Source organism: Synchiropus splendidus, chromosome 9 (genome assembly GCF_027744825.2).
Source record: "Synchiropus splendidus isolate RoL2022-P1 chromosome 9, RoL_Sspl_1.0, whole genome shotgun sequence".
NCBI classification, from domain to species: domain Eukaryota; kingdom Metazoa; phylum Chordata; class Actinopteri; order Syngnathiformes; family Callionymidae; genus Synchiropus; species Synchiropus splendidus.
In genome coordinates this window covers 13099304-13119753 of record NC_071342.1, presented here as the reverse complement: position 1 = coordinate 13119753, position 20450 = coordinate 13099304, and the positions used below count along the sequence as shown (strand labels likewise).

The 20450-nt window shown below is 41.1% G+C and overlaps 1 protein-coding gene across 11 annotated transcripts in view; it reads right to left on the bottom strand.

Moving 5' to 3' along the window:
- The window catches only part of adgrb3 (adhesion G protein-coupled receptor B3), a 113152-nt gene that overhangs the window by 37944 nt on the left and 54758 nt on the right, over positions 1–20450 (bottom strand). For 8 of the 11 annotated variants that reach the window (XM_053875160.1, XM_053875158.1, XM_053875156.1 and 5 more), the window contains 7 exons: positions 17159–17323; positions 15946–16047; positions 10555–10661; positions 9404–9601; positions 6949–7017; positions 4726–4834; positions 519–665 (listed from right to left, as the gene is read on the bottom strand). In XM_053875160.1, the coding sequence (XP_053731135.1) occupies positions 519–665; positions 4726–4834; positions 6949–7017; positions 9404–9601; positions 10555–10661; positions 15946–16047; positions 17159–17323 (897 nt within the window). The remainder of the gene's footprint in view (positions 1–518; positions 666–4725; positions 4835–6948; positions 7018–9403; positions 9602–10554; positions 10662–15945; positions 16048–17158; positions 17324–20450) is intronic. The other 3 variants (XM_053875157.1, XM_053875153.1, XM_053875154.1) reach the window with 2 other exon arrangements.

The following is a 20450-nucleotide window of genomic DNA, read 5'->3' as shown; positions in this document are numbered from 1 at the left end:
ATCAATCATTCGCTTTATAATCCTAATAGATTCAAAATAAGACAGATTACTCGAATTAACCAAATTGTTTTGGCCCTGAAACGCAGCACACAGCAGTGACTGGCAGTGGCGGATGCTCAAAACGCTGAGGCGGTGAAAAAAGATGAATGAACAAGCGAGCAAACAGACTTTTTACACAGCATTATTGCCCGATTCAGAGAGTTGGTAAAGCACAGAGAAAGTTTGCAGAAGACGGATGCGTCTGCAGCGGGGCCTGATTCTCAGTTGTCAGGCCGATCAATTTCAGCGGAAACCATTAGGTTTTTGCGGGGATGCCATAAAATTTGTCATTCTTCATCAGCTGCCACCGGGTTGGGGATTGAGTAGTCGCCATGTATTTGTCCTACACTTCTATGAATTCTTCTAGTCAAATGAAGCAATGTCATTGGGGAGACAGAAAGTGGACGCGTCTGCATAATGTCTCCGAACAAGTGGAGAGATTTGTGGGATGACTCAGGGAAATAAATTCAGCGACATACCTGCTGACTGAGAAACAAAGAGGCCCTTGGGGATGACCACTTTATCCTCAGAGTTCCTCGCCCAGTCGACCATGCCTTTACGACCCTTCATCGGGAAGTTGATGTCAGTCATCACAGACACCGCAGGAAGTCTCTGAATGCTCGCCACTGCAGAAATGACACAAGAAGACCATTGCTTACATCTATATTAGTGAAGGTTTCCAGTGTTTCCAGGGCTTCAGATGGACGGTAACAATTATTTTCATTGAAAAAGTACTGGGATTAAAAAAAGAATACACACAACATTACGTTATTATTTTGTCCAACAATATTTTTTCTACCTCCGTACGTAACGTGAGCGTTTCCCTGTTTGTTACTTAAATAAATAAAAAAAAGGGGGAATGAATTTCATTGAAAATTTCCCAGCACTTTTTATCATCTACTCCTTCTATCATGTTTATAGTGATAGATGAAGTAGATGTTAAAAAGTGCTTTACTGGTTCAAGTTGGATTTAAATGCCATCTTAAACAACAGATTCATTTTCCTCAGCCACTATCTTTTTCCTAGCAAACCAAAAGTTTGCATTCTGTCCCTGGAGCACCTAGAGAGGCTCTACTCCACATCTCTGACAGTTCAACCTTCAGTTACACTTTCGTGCATAGGCTTCATATATATGTTATGAATGTTCATTCAGGTGCAGGATTTGTAAGAACAGTGTTATCTTACTTGGAATAATATTATGATGAACGATTTAAGGTTTGTGCCACATTAAAGACCTCCTGAGTCTTTACAAATGGATATAATTAAATCCACAACTTATATTTTATAAACCTTGTCACAAGTTACCAGACATGATTATGAACATGCGTAACAGATTCATTAAAGCATTAAAAATGCATCATGATTTCTTATGATGTACTCGTAATGCATTATGAAAGAGACCTTTAACCTTCTCTCGTATCTTAAGTTTTCATGAGGCCTTAGACGTTCCTTCTACTTTAAGAAGTCTCGTATTTATGATGTTTCAAGAACTCTCTGTGTGCCATATATTTTCATGATTAGCCCTTTTTTTGTCTTAATGTGTAATGAACTCTCCAGCTGCCACCTGACACCACCAGACAAACTGTCTCCCTAATGGCTGCAACGCTTTCACACCTTCCTGCGGAGCTGCCAAAATGAACCCAAGCACAAGGTAACAAAAGCTGCACATTACTGTACGTACATGGATGTTCCCTGCCTTTGTCACAAATCTTTTAATTCCTTGTGCTACCGACTAATCCATCCGTATTGTCTTATTTGTATATACCACTATCTCATTCCTGGAAAAAAGAAATCCAAATTGGAGTGTAATCTGTGGCTGTGAAGGTGCCTCTGTGTTTGGAAATTGCACTGCACCATGAAGTCTCACCGTTGGCAATGAGGCCGGTTCAGAGCACCAGATGTTTGGACCTCATTTGTGTGTATGTGTCTTTGTTGGTGATCATTTTGGATGTAATCCTACTGAGCACTGATCCACTCCACTGAGAATACTGTGTATGGCTCATTTTGTGTGAGAGAGGAATAACACGGGTCTGTGCGCAAGTGCGTTTTCAAAGTCAGACAATAACAACAGTTTTGTCGAACAATAAAATAATGTGGACCATTCTTTTTGTGTGGCACAAAAGCACTTTTCTCCATGGACGAAAGACATTTTCACACCAGTTAATGGTGACTGTACGGAGCATTCTTGTTCCCCACACGTGTTTTAAAGCTGCTTATACTGCTTTATTATTCTGATGAGATTTGCTGAGGCGAAAAAGTTTGAGGTAAATGCTCCTAAAAGTAGTCGTATTTATCCAAGTGTCAAGGGTGTGCCATAAATTAGTGATGAAATAAGGTTGCAATATCTTCTTCAGCCAAATAATCTCAACTGATCCACAAAACTCTCAATTGGCTTCATCCAAAGAGATGTGACATGAATGGACCGAGTGCTGTCTTAAATGAGTCTGTGGCCGTCTTCCCAGGTTGGTTCCCAAAATATATCTGATATGGTGAATGATGTTGAACTGTTGGCACAGTGGCCCAATTTTAAAACAGGCAGAAATTAGTATAAAAACCCTGTAATTTATGTCATGGGAATATTTACAATTTACTGGATTTATGGCACGCCCAGTTTTATTTTTGTTCTCAACTAAGAATCGTGATCTTATCTTGAAGTCTTTATTTCAGTGCTAGTTGGCATGCATTTGTTTTTTTCTTAATGATGCGCTGACTTAGTGGAGAACCTATTCGCACCTAAGCTTTTCTTCTATATGACCCAGACTCACTAGGCTAATCTGTAGAGAATGGGCAGCAAAAACCTACCATTAGCGCAACTCTGTCGCAATTTTCCAGTTGAATTATTTGCCTGTCACACACTGTTAATGTGCTTTTTAAAGCCTGGTGCTAAACAACTCGCCACCAATGACATTAACTGATAATAAAAAGCATAACAGACCACTGAACCCTCTATTGTCCTTCTAGTTTGACTTACGGAATGTCGGATTTTATTAGGCTTACTCTTTCCTGCCACCACTCCTCTCACCTTTCCTTCATGTACCGTTCTCTACATACTCCATCAATAGCTGGGTATTAAACTCCCACCAGATCTCGTGAACTCTATTCTCTTGTCTCGGTTTGATCCACCATGATGCTTTAATGCACTTTTGTAATTCACATTGGAGAAAAGTGCCAGCTGAATGACATGATGTAGTGCGATGGCATCAACAACTATAAAACTAGAGAAGCACTCAGAGGGCACAGAACCTGCCGAGCAAGGAGACGGTTGGCCTTTGTTATTTCATCGGGAGAAGAGAGACCACACGTGCGTACTCCGGTCACCTTGTAATGACTCCTTGTGGGTTCTATAACACCACCAAAATGTTGCAGGTTCCACTAACATGGAAACCTTTTCATGATTTTTCTAACACAGTCTGCCTTCTGTGATGCATGTTGACACTTTAGGCTTTCAGATGAATCACCTTGCCTCTCCTACGACATTTCTTGGTGCCATAGGTAGCGTAACATTGGACTGTCCAACAGGCTAAAAAAGAAAGTCGCTCAGGACTTTTCAGGGCTGGTGCTCCTGAAGGTTCCGCACCGGAACGTTTAGTCATGCCACTGTATATTTAGTGATCAGGGGTATAACTGTTTCGATACAGGGCCTACAAGTAGATGCAGAACTAACGCTCCCTCAGCAGGAATCGGAGTTCACTCAAAGTGAGGAGTTAGGTCCCGGGACGGTTAACAGGAGCGCATTCGCATCCTAACCCCAATGGGGACATGTGAAACACCCATGCGTCAACTTGCGACACGAAACGCCGACTTCATTGGACGCAAACATTGTCCAAAAAAATGAACTCTGTACAGTGGACCAGATGCGTGGCAATGGATCTCATTACATCTATGGTTGGAGCCTGTCTATGTGTGTCTGTTGGCATGTGGTGCCATTAAATGTGATGACATTTCGATGTTTACAGAAAACATCATTAGTGTAGTTTATTCAAGGACAAAACTTAACATTAGTGATTAAACGATAAAATGGCTGCTTACTAAATGTTAGTGACTGCCAGGATATTAACATGTATCATCTTTAAAGGTCACGCGGTCACGTACATCTCAACACACAGTCACAGTTTACATCAGTGTCCCCTTTCCTCAAGCATTTAGGTGCTTTATGATGCACATGAGCAAATATCTTTTCCTTTTTCCGAGTCTCGCCTGTCATTTATTTCCTCGCTCCGAACCATGAAGACTCTAAGTGTAATAGCCTTGCTTCCCTGTTCAAAATGAAGTTCTTTTTCACAGATGTTCATGCTCACATTTACTTTCATCAATAAATCAGCAGCACAGCTCTATTATTCCGGTGCAGCACAACACCATTTATAGCTAAGTAAGAGACGGAATGCCACTGAGACCTCAGATCATAGAAGAGGCTGAGTAGCAGATGCTGAGCCCACAAGAACGCAGGGGGAGGTCTAAGTGGGTTTTATTTATTTATTTATTATTGTTACTATTTAAACCAAAATAACTGCCTGCACATCTTCAACCACAGACCACAGTGCTGTATAGGAATATTTTGAACCACAAGCTCACTTAACACAAATACCATCATATGTTTCTTTCTTTCTATATATTTTTTTCATGCATCTACGTATGCAGTGCAATATAAATATCTACTTAAACAAGCATGTGTGCTCTGCAGTTTACCCAAGTTCCCAGTCATCAGATAAGCATTGTGGAAGTCTTTCATGCCCAGTCCAACGATGTGGATGAATTCTTCTATGACCTGCATCAGCTCCACCGCTCCAGGATATATCTGGAGAGGATGACACATGATCACATGACACACTTCACATATAGAGCGGAGTAAGTGTGGAGAAATGATCATAGTGGCAATACAGCTTCAGCTGACATTCTATGGCAGTTCAGTTTATCTCTTCAAAAAGGTTTTCAGGCTTGGCTCTGGAGGTTTCTGGTTTTAGTCCAGACTGTTTAGATTTGGCAACTGGCAACAGTTCATGGCTCTTTCTGACATTTTGCATTTTGTATTTCGCTGTGACGAAAGGCCTTAGATGGTTCCACCCCTCTTCTACACCTTGTGAGGCCATGTCACTACTGTCTGTTCAGAGGTGTGAAGGACAGTTTTTTTAGCCATTGGTTAAGAATTGGATGTCAGCACATCTCTTTACCTTGACGTGTAAAAACTGCTTCCGTGATCACTTCAAGTCAATGCGATTATGCACTCAAATGTGCATTTGCAGGCTCAGTGTGTGAAAGGCCATAAAGGGCAGGTAAATTTCCTGTATCATCTTAAAAAAAATCTAAATCTGAGGACAGCAGCGTGAATACGGATATTGAAAACAATGTATGTGAGGTTACCATATCAAGGATGCAGTGGTTCCTGATCATCAGCACTCACTAATGGAATGCTGGAGCAGGAATTTTCAGCTTCACAGATGGATCCAGAGCTCAACCAGTTACACTGCGGCTCACTCAGCTCTTTTTCGAAGTCAATAAATCAAACCTAATCCAATAAATGACCATCCTGAGATTGAACCTCTGTCCTGGCTGCCAAGTCAGTGCTGATGGGCTGGATCTAATGAGAGACTTTAATTCGGGACTCTTTTATTTTCTCCCCCTTTGACTGCATTGAAGATGCTATTATGCCGCAACAAACAACATCAGCACATTCCGCTGCACAAATGTCTCGTGTTACCGATATCAGCCATGTGTGCAGCGGCACTTTCATTTCCTTTGAGTGGCATTTAGTAATCAACACCCAGGTCTCCGATCTTATTCTGCAAACTTCCCTGGGGGTGGGGGGTGTTTCCCTGGTTTGTAGCGCCATATGCGTTGTACGTTTTCACATGCTATCACATGTGCTCAGTCCAGCTCAGAAATGCTGAAGTTAAAGGCCTCTGACACGGCACAGTAAAAGCAATCGGTGAAAGAGAGTGTGTCTGACGCACAGTGCAGTCAGACTTATTCTGCTGGTCTCCATGGCAACCACTGGATGTGAAGGCGGCACAGGGAAATGGCTGCAGTGGACAGAGCTGTTTCTGTCCTCGCCATGGTAACAGTGCCAGTGGGGAAATATATAGTGATCTCTGTACGACACTGATTCTTGAAAAAAAAAAAAAAAAAAAAACCAATCACATGGAGGTGGAAGTAGTTTGAATGTCCACAGCGGGCTTTGTGTGTGGGCGCTGTGAAAGTGAGACGGTCATTAGAGGAGGGAAAACCAGCATGTGAGAACAAATGTTAACTTCTCAATCCAAGATAAGGACTGAATAATAGCAAGAAGACAAAGCTACCACACCTCCAATAAGAGTAGGTTAATAATAATCATTGTTACAGAGCAATTCTCCAGCATTTCATCTTTTGTCTTTGCTAAACATGAACACAAACTTTCTTGTGTCTTAATAGTTTAGGAGAGAGATTTTCAGGGACCTCCTATTTGTCAGTGCAGGGGATGTTTGATTTATGTCAATTAGGCGTGGTGGATGACAACAGAGCAGATGCCCTCTGCGGGCCATCTCTCTTCACAGATGGCATCTCTGTCAGAGTTTGCTTTTGTGTGATGTCAGGTTTCGGTGTTCACAGCTGATGTTGGCAAATGAAAAATGCCGCATCCTGTGCTGCGAGGTGTGCCCAACAGAGGATGAAGACACGGTGACAAAGCCATGTTTTGAAAGGATACCTCACTCTCTGGAAAATACATTTAGTCCTGGACTGATACATATATAAAAAGCAATGCCCCCCCCCCCACTTCATACCTGTCTGTGTGGGCTGTGCAATGTATGCTTATGAAAGGCCAGTGTTGCTGCCACCAAGTGGTGATGGGAGGTACTACTATTATGAATGAGGGCGGATGTTAACGGTCATCATTATCATGTCCAATAATTCAGGGGTTGCTCTGAGCTTCCTTACCTTTTGAGCATCTTCCCATTTCTCTTTATTTTCCTCCTCCAGGAGGTTGCTGATGATTTGAAAGAAGTTCTGTGGAAGATGAAACAAGGGGAAAAAATAAGACACCCACACGTTCTGGCGTCATCACTACATGCATTCAAATCCACACAGATGTGAACTTGTTTTATAGAAAGTGGTTACGATAGGCAATGCAGCAGCGTTCAGTGACGCCACCACTCAAGGCGCAAGGAGACTGGCAGATATTTTAGATCGTCCCTGTCAGAAATACACCTGCGACCCCCTGCGGCTTGCTGCTCCACACTTAATGCTGGAGGAAAGAATCACAAGCAGCATAGAAAAAAAGAAAAGATGAAAGGGAATGTTTGAGCAGCGTCTCAGATTGTCTAGCGGAACGTGAAGCTGCCGGTGCTGGGGTGCGCGCCTGCCGTGGTAACAGAACCCCACACTGATCTTAAGCCTTGTTATTTCATCTGGCCTACACTGTGCCTGAGGGAGTGGCTCTCTCTTGACACAGGCTATCTTGTTTTCTACTTGAATGCTTATGCTCCCTCTGGTGGTAGTGTGCCCACTTTAACACTGCATTAGCATAGAGTCGGGGGAGGATGGTGGGTGTGAGCTGGATGACAGCTCTGTTGTCTGAGAACACGCGTAAACACACATTTTACTTTTTTCACCTCGACATTTAATCGCAAGTCTGATGTGTCATGACAACATGCTGCATCGATTTGAATTACATTTTGACATGTTGCTCTGCACGATGTGTTGCTATAAGTGTTTTCCACCTCAACATGTTTGCGGAAGCAAGGTATTTATTTATACAAATCCACATTGATATTTCAGACTTTCTTAGCGGTGAGTCGTACTTTAGCTTTGAGTGAAAAGTAAAGCCGACTAGTGCAGTGTGACTTGGAGCAGCGAGGGTGGAGGTGGGTTGTCGCTCAGCCATAGGAATGTGCTCTCAGTTCAATCATTTCAGTGCAGATATAAATGTTATTATTAATTCATGTGTCCACTCAAACTGATGGCGTACCTCCTGAGGAAATGTGGACACCACTCCCCATTTTTCTACTTGTCTTCCCTCTCTCACCCACAACTGCTAGATGAACTCTGAGGCCTTAAAAATCCATTTGTTAAAAAAAAAAAAAAAAAAAGACCTTTACTTTTGTCCTTTTTTCAAGTTACTTTCAGCTGTGTGTCAAGAAATTGACTGGACAACCGCCTTGATAGTGTAATAAAGAATAGCCATTCTAGCCATAGAACTGCGACTGAGAAAATCTGGGCTATAATTAGCGTACACAAAAGCTCCAAAAAATTCTTTGTAATTACCATTGAATTAACACAAAGCCTCCATTATAGCACACACACACCGAGAGGGGGGGAAAGAAGCAAACATTTGCGGTTGAGGATTGGTTCATGGACAGGTCTCATTCCCCCAGGAGGCCTGTGAAGGGTGTCCATCCGTGACACCACTCATATAAATGATCTTATTGGCGATGGGGGCGGGGCCTCAGCCATAATCTCTACCATTGACATAAGGAGGATCAAGACTGCAGTCAAGCCCGACGTGATGAGATGAAGCAGCTTACCAAGGGGAAGAGATTTCGCAGTACAATAGAGCCACAGGCAGCTGCCATTTTTCAGGCGCAAGCAAGACTGGGTTCTTCTATTTTGCTATCATGGTAGAAAACTGTTCTGGGATTCTTGAAGAAATCACATTCACTCCTGAGTCAAGCAACATTAGAAACAAGCAATTTACTGACTTAATATTCTCTTTTTCCAACAGGACATTTGCCAGGTTTTCAAAGCAGAACTATCTAATGTAATATATATTTTCAAAAGAATGTTTTTATGAGTAAATGAAAGTTCAAATGATGGATTTCACGGCACTTTCCACTGCTTATAAAACAAATAACTATCAACTACTAACCCAATCTTTGTTTGCCTGATCTGTTTATTCTATGTCGACCAACACATTGTGCCTGACATGAAGAGTTTTGCTTTTATTTGTCATTTACAGTATCGACAAGTAAAGCCAAAGATTTTAAGCAATGAACATGAATGATCAGAATCTGTCCAGTAACCTGCTTTTCAGTCGGTCGTGATGTGTTTGTTGACATCACGATTCACCGATAAGCAGTGTGTGTGTGTGTGTGTTCCGTACATGTGCCGCTAAAATAAAATATGAAAAATTAGCCCCAATGCATTCCAGAAATTTGACACCTGCACTAGACCACTGAACCATCATCAACATTTCCATCCAGCGGAATAGCTTTCCACAACTTTTCAAGTTGTTTTGCTGACTGACTGACTCCGCAAGTATTGCATTTAACAGTTATGGAGAATAATTTTGGCACAATTTCTGGGTCGATTTTCTAGTCATGTTCGCTGGCTCTTTTTTATGAAACAACATGACATTGTGGATATGTTTATAAGTAGAGAAGGAAGTGTAACTTACTTGTACATCATCTGAGGACGGTTCATAGCTCGCTCTTTTAAAAGTCTCTGTCACGTTTCGAAGTATCTCCACAGACGACAGCAGGTCTCCAGCGTAGAAGTTCTTCCTTTGGGTAAGATCCAGCAGGTTTTTTGTGACCTGGGACATCCCATCTCCTGCCAGCATTCTTTGTCCTTTAGCAAGGTGGCCCTGAACCTCCAAAAACAGGAGAAGAAAGAACTTGGGGCATCTGTTCAATTTGCATGTCGGTGAAATGCTCTAAGAGCTGAGCTTAGATTTGGAATAAATGGGGTGGATAAAATTGGAAAGACCTTTCTCGGAGGCCTTTTATGTGACACTTGTATCAAAGCTGCCTGTGAGGTATTGGCTCACGGATGTTTGTGAAATAAGCTCGTATGAATGGAAGAGTTAACTGGAGCAGAAGACACACATTAAAGCTCAAATTGCAAATGACATTTCAAATCATTGCACAGAGGTTTACGCCCATAAATACACATTCACAGGTGCAGCGCTTAAATGTGCTGCCTCAGCTCTGCTGGGTTACTTTTTATTTTAAAACAGCAATGAGGGGTTGGACGTGCAGATGGTGCTGAAATCTTATATATATATATATATATATATATATATATATATATATTTAAGGAGATTTTTTTTTTTTTGTCTTGATCAGTTGGTGAGCTCATTGGACCATCCAGAATTACCTCCAATATATTTAAGTTGTTATATTACCAAAATAATAGTATTATTATTCATAACAATTATATTTATTAAAATAAAGTAAAAAGAAATGTTAATGTTAATTTGCGGTGTAAAAAGACATTGAGTTTAACGTGGAAAAAAAATTAATATATATATATATATATATATATATATATATATATATATATATATATATATATATATATATACACACAATATACAATGAAAATGGCTGAGGTTCTCAATGAAATTGAAGTCTGGCATTCCAGTTTATGACATGTGCATACATTTGAATGCAATATGGAGAAATCAATCATTAGTTTTGGTGGTCTTTTGAAAGTGGTTAATCTTTGGCACAGCGTGATGAGTACGGTGGGAGGGAAAACACTGGGGAGGTAATTTATGAGGCATTGCAAACAGAGGCTGAGAGAGGGAGCTGACTTTGCACCTACTGATTGCTGCAAGTATCTGAATCCATTTGTTATGCATCGAGCATAGCTGGGCTGCTCCCAGAAGGCCATACCGCGGTGATCCAAAGAGCAGCGTCGACTAGTGGTGCCTGCAGAGGGGAGGAGGAGGGGGGCGGAGGGGAGAGCGACAGATTTGGAAGGGACGGAAGATGCAAGCATAAAGAGTTCAGGACAGGATTAAGAGTCAGAGGAGGAACATAATTCTGAATAAGGAGGGAAAAGCAAGGAAGACGGACATTCATTTTCATGACCAGACTACTAAAGACAAATCTCTTTCCTCCGTCCATTCTTAGTGACCATTACTCATCTTGAGAGTTTCATTAGCTGATTCACTTATGCCGAATAGAACATTATTGAATAAAATAACAGAAATGCACAAAGTAATTAAACTGGATTAAAAATATTTTTTTTTTTTAGTTGCATCGGTAGTGGCGTCGCTTCTGCTACATTTCGTCTTACAGTGCCTTATTCAAGTACAGAGCCGCTCAGCTGTAATTGCTTTTAGGCAATGGAACAGTGATCCAGAAATAGCAGCTCCACCCAACATCCACCCACAGACATTCACATCCCACACAGTAGTTCAAAATCACACCTTCCCAGCTGTGGACCCAGCGGAGTGTGCTTCACACATCACCCCGCCGTACCAACACAGGTGCTTGACATCCGGAAGAAAAAAAAAAAAAAAAAACCTCCCACAATACAAAACATTTCTCCTGGCATATGAGTTTCACATGGATCCTTCACTATCTGTAGTTCCTTTGCTCCCGCTGTCTTTCACACACGAACACACGCAGACAGAAGGAGATGAAAGCTGCGCCTCCTACGCCCACCCTCCACCAGGTGATATGCACTGAGCTCACAATACTCAACAAAAAAAAACCAAAAAAAACAAATCGCTGCGATCATGATGACCTCATAAAATGCACATTATGGGGATAACGATGTTCATATTCATTTCTGCTTCTGCCTCGCTCAATCTCTCATCTAATAACCCGTAAAAATGACCACACTTGGAAGTACAGATTTGTTTTCTTTGGTTTACAGCTGAGAACTGTTACCTTGGATTTAGATGCAGCAGCCTTCTTGACCACTTACATAGTAAGTCACGCTTAGTTTAATCCAGTGTGAAACACCGAACCAGGAATTGCAGTTTCATTTTGGGAATAAAAGCATTTAGTCCATATTAATTCCAAAATTTGCATTTGAGTCTATCCTCCGAATGAGGAGTCATCAAACCCAAATAATCTCCTTCCTCATAACAATGTATTACAGAATGTAATTATTTACATGTGGAAGTAAAATGGAGAGTCGCGAAAACCTCCTGTTTTTTTTCTTTTTCTTTAATAAATTTATTTTTCAACAATTTGAGTCATTAACTGAAAGAATGATAAAGAAAAGAAATGTTTTCTAACGAAAAAAACAATTGGGAAAATACACATAAAATTGGACAGATGTAATTTTTGTAATCCTACTATACAATTTTCTGTATTGCTTTGCTTTGTTTCTGGATAACTTTTTTGTTTGGAACGTTATTAAAAAAAAAATAAAAAATGAAAGTTCATCTTTATAATTGCACCCGGACAGACTGGAAATAAATTTAAAAAATAATTCAATGTCGTGTGTGAGAAAAAAGACAAATGATCTCATACCTGAGTGACACTAAGCAACAAAATACATAAATAAATAGTTAAAGAAAAAACGGAAAGTAAAACTAATTTAGATTTTGATTTGCTATTTGATCATTTCAAGTGGAACTGTTCAAATGTGATAAAAAAAAAAAAAGCCTGTTATTTCACAAAAGTGTTGCAAATTGCACTCATGACCACACTGTAAAACACTGACACTTAAAAAAGATAACTCTCTTAAGAGCACGATATCTGGATGGAAAAAATACCGGCCCACGCACAACATCAGTTGCATGCGGTCAGTAAGACGTCTCCATAGTCAGGCGGCCGAATTCCTGACTCCTTCCCTACGGCCATCCAGACACTGAAACATACTGTCACACATCCTTTTCAACTGAGTTATGATTGCTCCCCTCTCTCACATCTGATACACTCCTGATCATGAATTGGGCTATTCAAGACAGAGCTTCGCTCCATCTGCCGTGGGAATGCTCGGATGGTTTTCACAGGCAACTGACCACAGATACGGACACACTTTGAAAATAATCTCATCATAAGAACATGTTTAAGCTCTCCTGCACGGTCTGTAATTTGGTTTAACTATTTGCTCGTTTTTCAGTTGAGTGGCTTGAACTGTAAAAGATTATACTCATTTGTCTTGCACACCAACTCATAAAACTGTTTTATTTAACTGTATTTCTTTGTCTCATCCGTCCTTGATCTTAGCACACTGTCCCTGACCCCTCAGTGTACACGAAGCAGCTTTACTCGTGAGGCTGTAAGCATGCGCTAACCTGTGTGTACACTTCTTCTCTAACATGAAGTGAAAATATCCAGCTGTAATGTCCTCCGTGGTCCTGACATTTCACACCTCGGGTGGCAGTGACGGCCAAGGCCGCGCGGACGCCCCTCGACCAGCGGCTGTTAGCGGCGCGCCACGTCAGATGGGCGCAGGAGATTGTTGCACTTGTTGGGGTCAGCTGAATGATTACACAAACTCCCGCTGTATTCAAGTAAACACAGTCACTGTATTTCCTTTAACGCCGTGCTTCTTTTATAGACGAATCCCAGAGCCAGCAGGACAAAGGTCACTGCATTACGTTTTATCCGATGTTCTGTAAACATTTCACTCTGAGGTAATGGATTACAGACAGGCTTTTCTTACTTTTGGCTCTGGTGACAATGTACACAGCTGCTGAGCTAGTTTAATCGGTTTATCATTTATAGCAAACACAGATCATGGACTGCAACTGTATGATGCTTTGAAAATAGCTTCACTGTTTATTTTAATTCAATATTAATTGTCGTAATATGAGCAGTTTAAGTGGTAGCTTACCGGTTTTATATTTGTCAAGCAATTCATCATTCAAACTAATATTTTTAAATGTACCTATATAAATCAGATGTTTGCATTGTTCTTTGCTGTTTGTGTTTTTTACAGTTTGCCCTGTATTTGCTGTCATCATGATTCGTATCAAGGCATATGATATTGTGTTCATATTGAACACGTTTTCAGTGGTTTCTGATTCAGGTGAGACAAGTCTTCGCATTCATTTCATTCTCAGCATTTCATCTTCTTTTGGGCTAAAAATAGATTTAATTAAATCGTCATGGCAGTGATGAGAAAACTTAAAAAGAAAAGCCCTCATGACACATATGAAAATAGGACAGTGATTTGTAATGTGTGAAAGTTTTGTCCCATCATGAAAAAAAAAATACATATCAATGAATAAAAATAACCAAACAATGGTCTGCTGTAGAACTAATGTGAAGCTTAATCGCTCGTGCCGTGCGGATAAATCTCGCTTAGTTTTGCCGCAAGTGAGCCATCTGTGGGTGACAGTAGGATGTTGACTACTTTGCCAGCAAGCCATTATGTGGCTGTGGAAGTTATTACAGTTAACATCATCAAGTGTAAATTAAGGACATTACCATGCGCCGTTTTTGCGAGTGTTAAAACGAACGCGACTTGGTTGAGAGACTGCCTCTCTTTCCTTTGCCGAACTTTCTCCTCTTTTCAACAGCAGACTATTGTGTCTTGGCTGTGGCTCTCTCCTTCACACATATGAAAGCTTCTACTGCTGCAGCTTCATTAATGTGTGATAGAAAAGAAAACTCTCCTAGTCACAGTGAGCCCGTTGTCACCCGCTGTGAAGCGCTGGACTGAAGCACGTCGCTACCACGTACAAGAAGAAGGGATTTTCTCCTTGGAAGTAGTGCCAGGAATGTTGGCAACATCTTCGGATTGTCTGTGCATCGCACCGGATTTTAGACGGCTTTATTCGACGACAGCAGATATGTGAGCAATAATACCTCAAGGGAACGGATGTTTACGATGTTAGTATCGAGGAAATGTGAGACTGACTGAAATGTAAATGTTTACTTTTCAGGTATACTGATTAGGGCTGCGACTAACTCGTAACTGACTGACTCGTAACCACGACCGATTAACTAGTCGGCATATGACGTGCGCAGACTGACACGTCTAGACGGCTTGCTGTTGGATTCGAAATGTATTGGCAAGATTCACGAACGCGTGTGAAAAAAATAGATGATGTCGTGACTCGTTGACAGATGACGTCGACGTTTATTTAGTCCCAAGGTGTATTTATAGTGATCATGGGAATGTAGACTTTTGCGTAATATGCTGATAACAAAGGCCTTCTGCGTTGAATGTTGTCGTGTACACGTACCAAAAAAAGACGTTGGGCGGGGCTGTGGGCCGTGTGCGCGCGTTGGGGGAGGGAGAGAGAGAAGGAAGGAGGGAGGGAAGGAGTGACTAGCACTGCATGCTGGGAGAGACAGAAAAAACTTCCCGTACAGTCTTCATGGCGAGGGTGTGGATCACGGGGTTTCGAGAATACATAAGACGGAGGAGCGCAGGGAGCATCAGTGAAGAGTGGAGAGCGTGAGTGGCGGGGAGACGTACCGAAGCTCTCTTCACAGAATCATATTGGTTTTCCGTTGGTGCTTATAACCCCTTGTGTGGGGCTCCTCCTCAGCGGCAGTACCGAAAACCACCATGACTAAAATGCATGGCTGTTTGACGGTAAAAGCTGAAGTAAAAATTGACAGGTTGTAAATGTAGAATGAAAAGAGCACCATCCCACGGCTTGTCTTACTATAACCTTTATTTTTCTCATGTTGCGCTGCCGCGGAACAATTGAAAATCTATTGCACAGGACTAAATTTATGGTATATATTATAGTATATATTAGTATATAACTTAACGGGAGTGTGTTGCAAAAAGTAGTGCATTCAAATGTTCTTCGTTATTAAAGAAAGCATTTAAAAGATGAGCTCCTTGCTGCACAGTTATTGACCTTCCTCATTAAAAGAGAGTCAAAACCACTTTCAAAGCTAAAACTACATACACACTGCTGATACTGTACAATGCAATTTCTTTTTAAGCAGCTTTGCCTTTGAATCACCTGACAAGAACACATGCAAGGACACTTCAGAAAGGGTGCTGGGTTCCTTCTGTTGCTCACAGAACACAAATAACCTTTGAGGGAAGATAGAAGAGTCCGATTATAACCTCAGATTCTTATCACTTGCAAAGAAAAGATCAGATCATCCTTTCAAAGACTATGGTCTGTTTAATCCTGTAGAAAATGTCCTCCGCCATGACTTCATTCTTCTACAATATTCCTCTTCTCCCCAGAAAACCTTTCCGTGTCAACAGCTTTTTGGGAGGTTAGGGACAAAAGATAAATGGAAATGTCAGCCTTGTCACTCTTGTTCTCACCTGTGGCATTGGGTGGGCATCTGTTGAAGGCCAATTCCCCCGAAGGTGTCCGTCTCCACACCATTGACACCGCATAGTCTTCGGGACAAATCTCATAGGGCGCTAACAAAGGAAGATGAAAAAAAAAAAAGGTTGAAACATGCGAGCCTGGGATTCAGTGCACTTGTGATGCAAGCATTGCTTGGCATTACATGTGAGGTATGTAAATAGAAATGATGAAACGTGCGATGTCAGTCCAATACATTACACAGTCGCATCATAACTGTTCGACTCAGATCATTATGCACGATTTATACTTGTGTGATGCCATATTATGTCAAATTTATTTGCTCTCGCTTTATTCCAGCGTCATGTGATTTTCCTCCGCATGAAAAATACACTTACTTGAACGCTTCAACGATCAATTCGAAGTGTTGCTCAGTTGTGCTGTATTATAATAAGCTTCCACAAACCTGCAGCTGAAAGTCAACTCACTCACCTTCCGATCACCTCTTCCCCCACCTCTGCTAGTTTGCACTTTTATCATCCACTGCACGCTGAATAATTGCCGGTGGTATTGCAGCTATAGGTGTTTGAACTCCCGATGTATTGAGCTGTTAATACATTTTTGGATCTCGCAACAGCAATAACCTGGGCCATCCACTTTACTGTGTCAGCTAATAATGTGCTGCTTATCGTAGATCCACACAAAGGTGCCCTCGGGAGAGAACATTTGAGGGGTTGTTTACCCGCGAACACGTGTCTTAATTCTGCAGCAGCAACACACATTGTTCGATCAGATATTCAGATTTTCAGATCTAAGATTTTTAAACACATTTTAATTGCAAATTAGGCAGTGCAAATGATGGAGAAAAAAACAACAACATGCATTTGAAGTTGCATTAAAATTCATCTTTATATCACAGTTGAATGCTTCACTTGTCAAGCGGCTCAGGTGGTGGTATTGAAGATCAACAAAGAGCTCACGCTTCTTAAAGATCAAGCTTTTCAAACTGAATGTGAACGTTTTTTTTCCAACAACCTTGGTTATAATCACATAAACAGGAACGATTATAAAAGTTCCTGTCACTTCACACTTAGGAACATTGATGCCTCACAGAAACATTTATTCCATCTTTCATTAAATTCATTTGATGCTCCTTATGTTTCCTTTTGTGGTACATTTTCAGGTTTAAGTTGAGGGTTTATAGATAGGGAAGGTCAGTTCACTCACCTGGACAGCGTTGATCGCTGCACTTGCGCACTTCTTCACCAGTACCGTCGCACTGTTGCCCAGTGGTTGCGGCGCCCTGACACACGCGGACCCGCCTCTGCCATCCACCGTCGCAGGACTTGGAACAGCCACTCCACGGACCCCATGGGTTCCACTGGCCGTTCGCTACAACAGAACCATGGCACAATTACAGACGGAAAATTCTAGTTTGAGCCTACACATGCAGCAAGACATATTGAGTTCTAGCTGGGCTCATAAGCAGTTGGTGACGCTAAAGATGGCACTATAAGTTCTATTTATTTTGTATTCCACTCAGCAGAGTATTTTGATGCTAATAGTTGAAAGAGTACACATCCGCAAGAAACCTGCCTGTGCGGTGTCCTTATTTGTTTCACTATTAAAACACGTAATGCTGATTTTGGCTTTTTATGCCCTTGAAACAAACATAGTTAAACTGAGCATTAGACAAAAAACAGATGCTTCCCTTCAGCAAAGCGGTAAATCACATGCCCTTCCTTGTCCGAAGAGAACGCCTCTGTCCACTCTCTTCTCATTTTAACCTGCAGTTAGCCCTTCTTCACATCTGTATCACGGCTCCTCAATGGCCCGTTGGTTGTTTTACAATGAATAACAAGGGAAAAACACAGAGTACCTGCTGTTTTTGATTGGTAAAAACAAGCCACTCAGCTTTGATCAAATCCCAATAACAGAGTGAAATTCTTTGTTCCATAGCCGAGCCACTGATTCCTCAGATAGATGTATCATCATGCGCCCAAAAGATTTCATTATTTCAGCCATCCTGGAGAAATATTTCCCACTTTTTGTTGCCTTGGCTTTTGTTCAAATGCACTCAAAGCTTTGTTGTTATATGTCTCATTTAGGAATGTGTCTTTCTGTCATCTTGTGAGTTTATTATCTATTCTCCCCAAATCTAATGGCGCAGCATCATATATCAAGGTGGTTGAGGATGAAAGATTCCATTGGATAGATGGTTCATCTCACAGTCCAAAGTATTCTTTCAAACTTAAAAGTGGGATTGGGGATTTTTTAAATCTCACCAAGGGTTGAGGATCTTAAGATACGTTGCAAATAAACGTATCCGATTGCAAAGTTTGCTGCTTTCTAATCATCTTAACGTTATCTGATTCACTGTGTGCAAGATTAATTCTGGCTATATCTGTAGAAGACTGGTGGTGAATGGGGCTGTCCTCAAATGACCAAACCAAACATACAAAAAAAAAAAAAAATCAACCTTATTTCTTTTCTTCCTCTTTGTCATTCTCTATGCCATTTCTCTTCTTTTCTGTGCTAGTCACGCTCAGCGAGAGGATCTTCACCTCTGCCAATTCATCCACTGTCCTCTAAAGCTTCGCTCGCCCTGCTACTCTTACAACATTCTCACAACTAAGGCATCAAATATCGACTAGGTTGAAATTGTCCAATGTTGACACCCAAGTCAGCCTTCCGCACTGCATGTCGAAGCCATTAGAATTTGCAATGAAATCAAATCGGGCCTGACCCATGCAACCTTCTCGAGGCAGGGTTGGGGTTAAGGATGGCATCACCCTAAACTGTTTTCCTTTTGAGTGGAGTGCTGCCTACACCACCAAGAAACAGAAGGCAACACATGCTTTAGTTGAAAGCTGAATGTGTCCACTTGGAACACATGGCTACTCTGGAACTGAAGTGAGAAAAACAAAAGTAGAAAAATGAAAATATGTGAGGCATTTTGAGTAAGAACGTGCTGACTCGCCTGACACAGAGCACAGTGACAGCCACCCTTGCTTGCTTCACCCTACCTGCACTCTCCTCTTCACCTCCCTCAATTTCTGAGTGTCTTAACTCTCTGCGTCTTCACTCTTCCTCCTGCTTCCCTCTCTATCAAATATTTTCTCCCTCTCTTCTACAGATTTTCATTCCTTCTCTCCGATCTCGTCCACCACTGCCTAACCGTCACTAAATCATCATCATCCACTGAGACACTTCTCTAACTTTATGTCTGGCAACGCGGTTTATTTCCTGTTAAATACAAATGCATCAACATTCTTTCACATTTTCTAAGAGGCCATCAATTTACTGGAATGTAATGATACAGAAAGTATTCATTTAAGTTGAGCAAGATGAAACAGCTCAAGATAATTCAGTTAATATGAAGACAATGGTCTCTTGTTGAGACTCAGCAACATTAAAACATAATGACATTCTTCATCGGAGATTGCAATATACATCTTTTCTCTGTGAAGCAAACAGCATTTATCTGCTTGGTTAACATTCATGCGTATTTAAAATACAGTTTCTCCGCTTTTATCGCTACTTAAGGGGTCCAATAGAGCAGGAAATTTGCTGACGTCGCGACTGCTGTTTAAATTTTGAGTGGAATATCTGCAGCGCTAACTGAGGTGGAGAAGAAACGCCTGTTTTATGCTGCCGCAGCTAGAATTTTTGTCTGGAGATTACGCCAGTGCTCCGGTCCTTCAAATGATCAGACAATTTACTGGCGGATGAGAGACCGCTAAGCTTACATCTTTGAGCCTCAAATGCATCTATGTTGTTGATGGACAGCTTGGACGGCGATCCCTGAATTATGTGAACGGCATTCTGCACTGCTAACTGGATTTTATAAATCCAATTGATGGAGCACCGGCTGAAACATTATTCTTGAAACAAATCCCTATTCTGAGATTTTCAGCGACAGAAAATGGGATCGGCACGTGAATGTGTGCACCAATTATTTGCAAGAAATATGCAAATATACAATGCATGAATTGACTGGAAAAGATCAAGATATCAAAGGTAAGCTGTAGAATGCTCTTGTCACAATGACTATAAATCAAACCATGAATCGCACAACATATGTATTTAAATCATGCACTCACTACCGACCACCTGATTTTCAACATGCCGCCTCTCTAGGTTAGTAGTATTCCATTGTTAGATCACAATTCATTGTTTCATGTTGCATATTTTTAACGTTAATCCACGTCGGTAATGTACAAAATATTTTGACCAAACTTCATCATCATATCAAAATAATAATATTAATTGCTTAATGTTGATCTATGATGTTATACTCTTGTATTTGTGGCGCAACATTTAGTGCCATCATTTTTAAAGACATAAAAATGTAGATTTTGTGAACATGTAGTCTTACTTTCTGAAAATGAAGTCTTACTCTCTGAGTTAATGTACTACAAATTAATAATAATTCCATAATATTTAATACTATGGAACTGACATGACCCGTATTACAGTGACTTCAGACTCCAGACTGTTATTGACGCCATGATGCCTG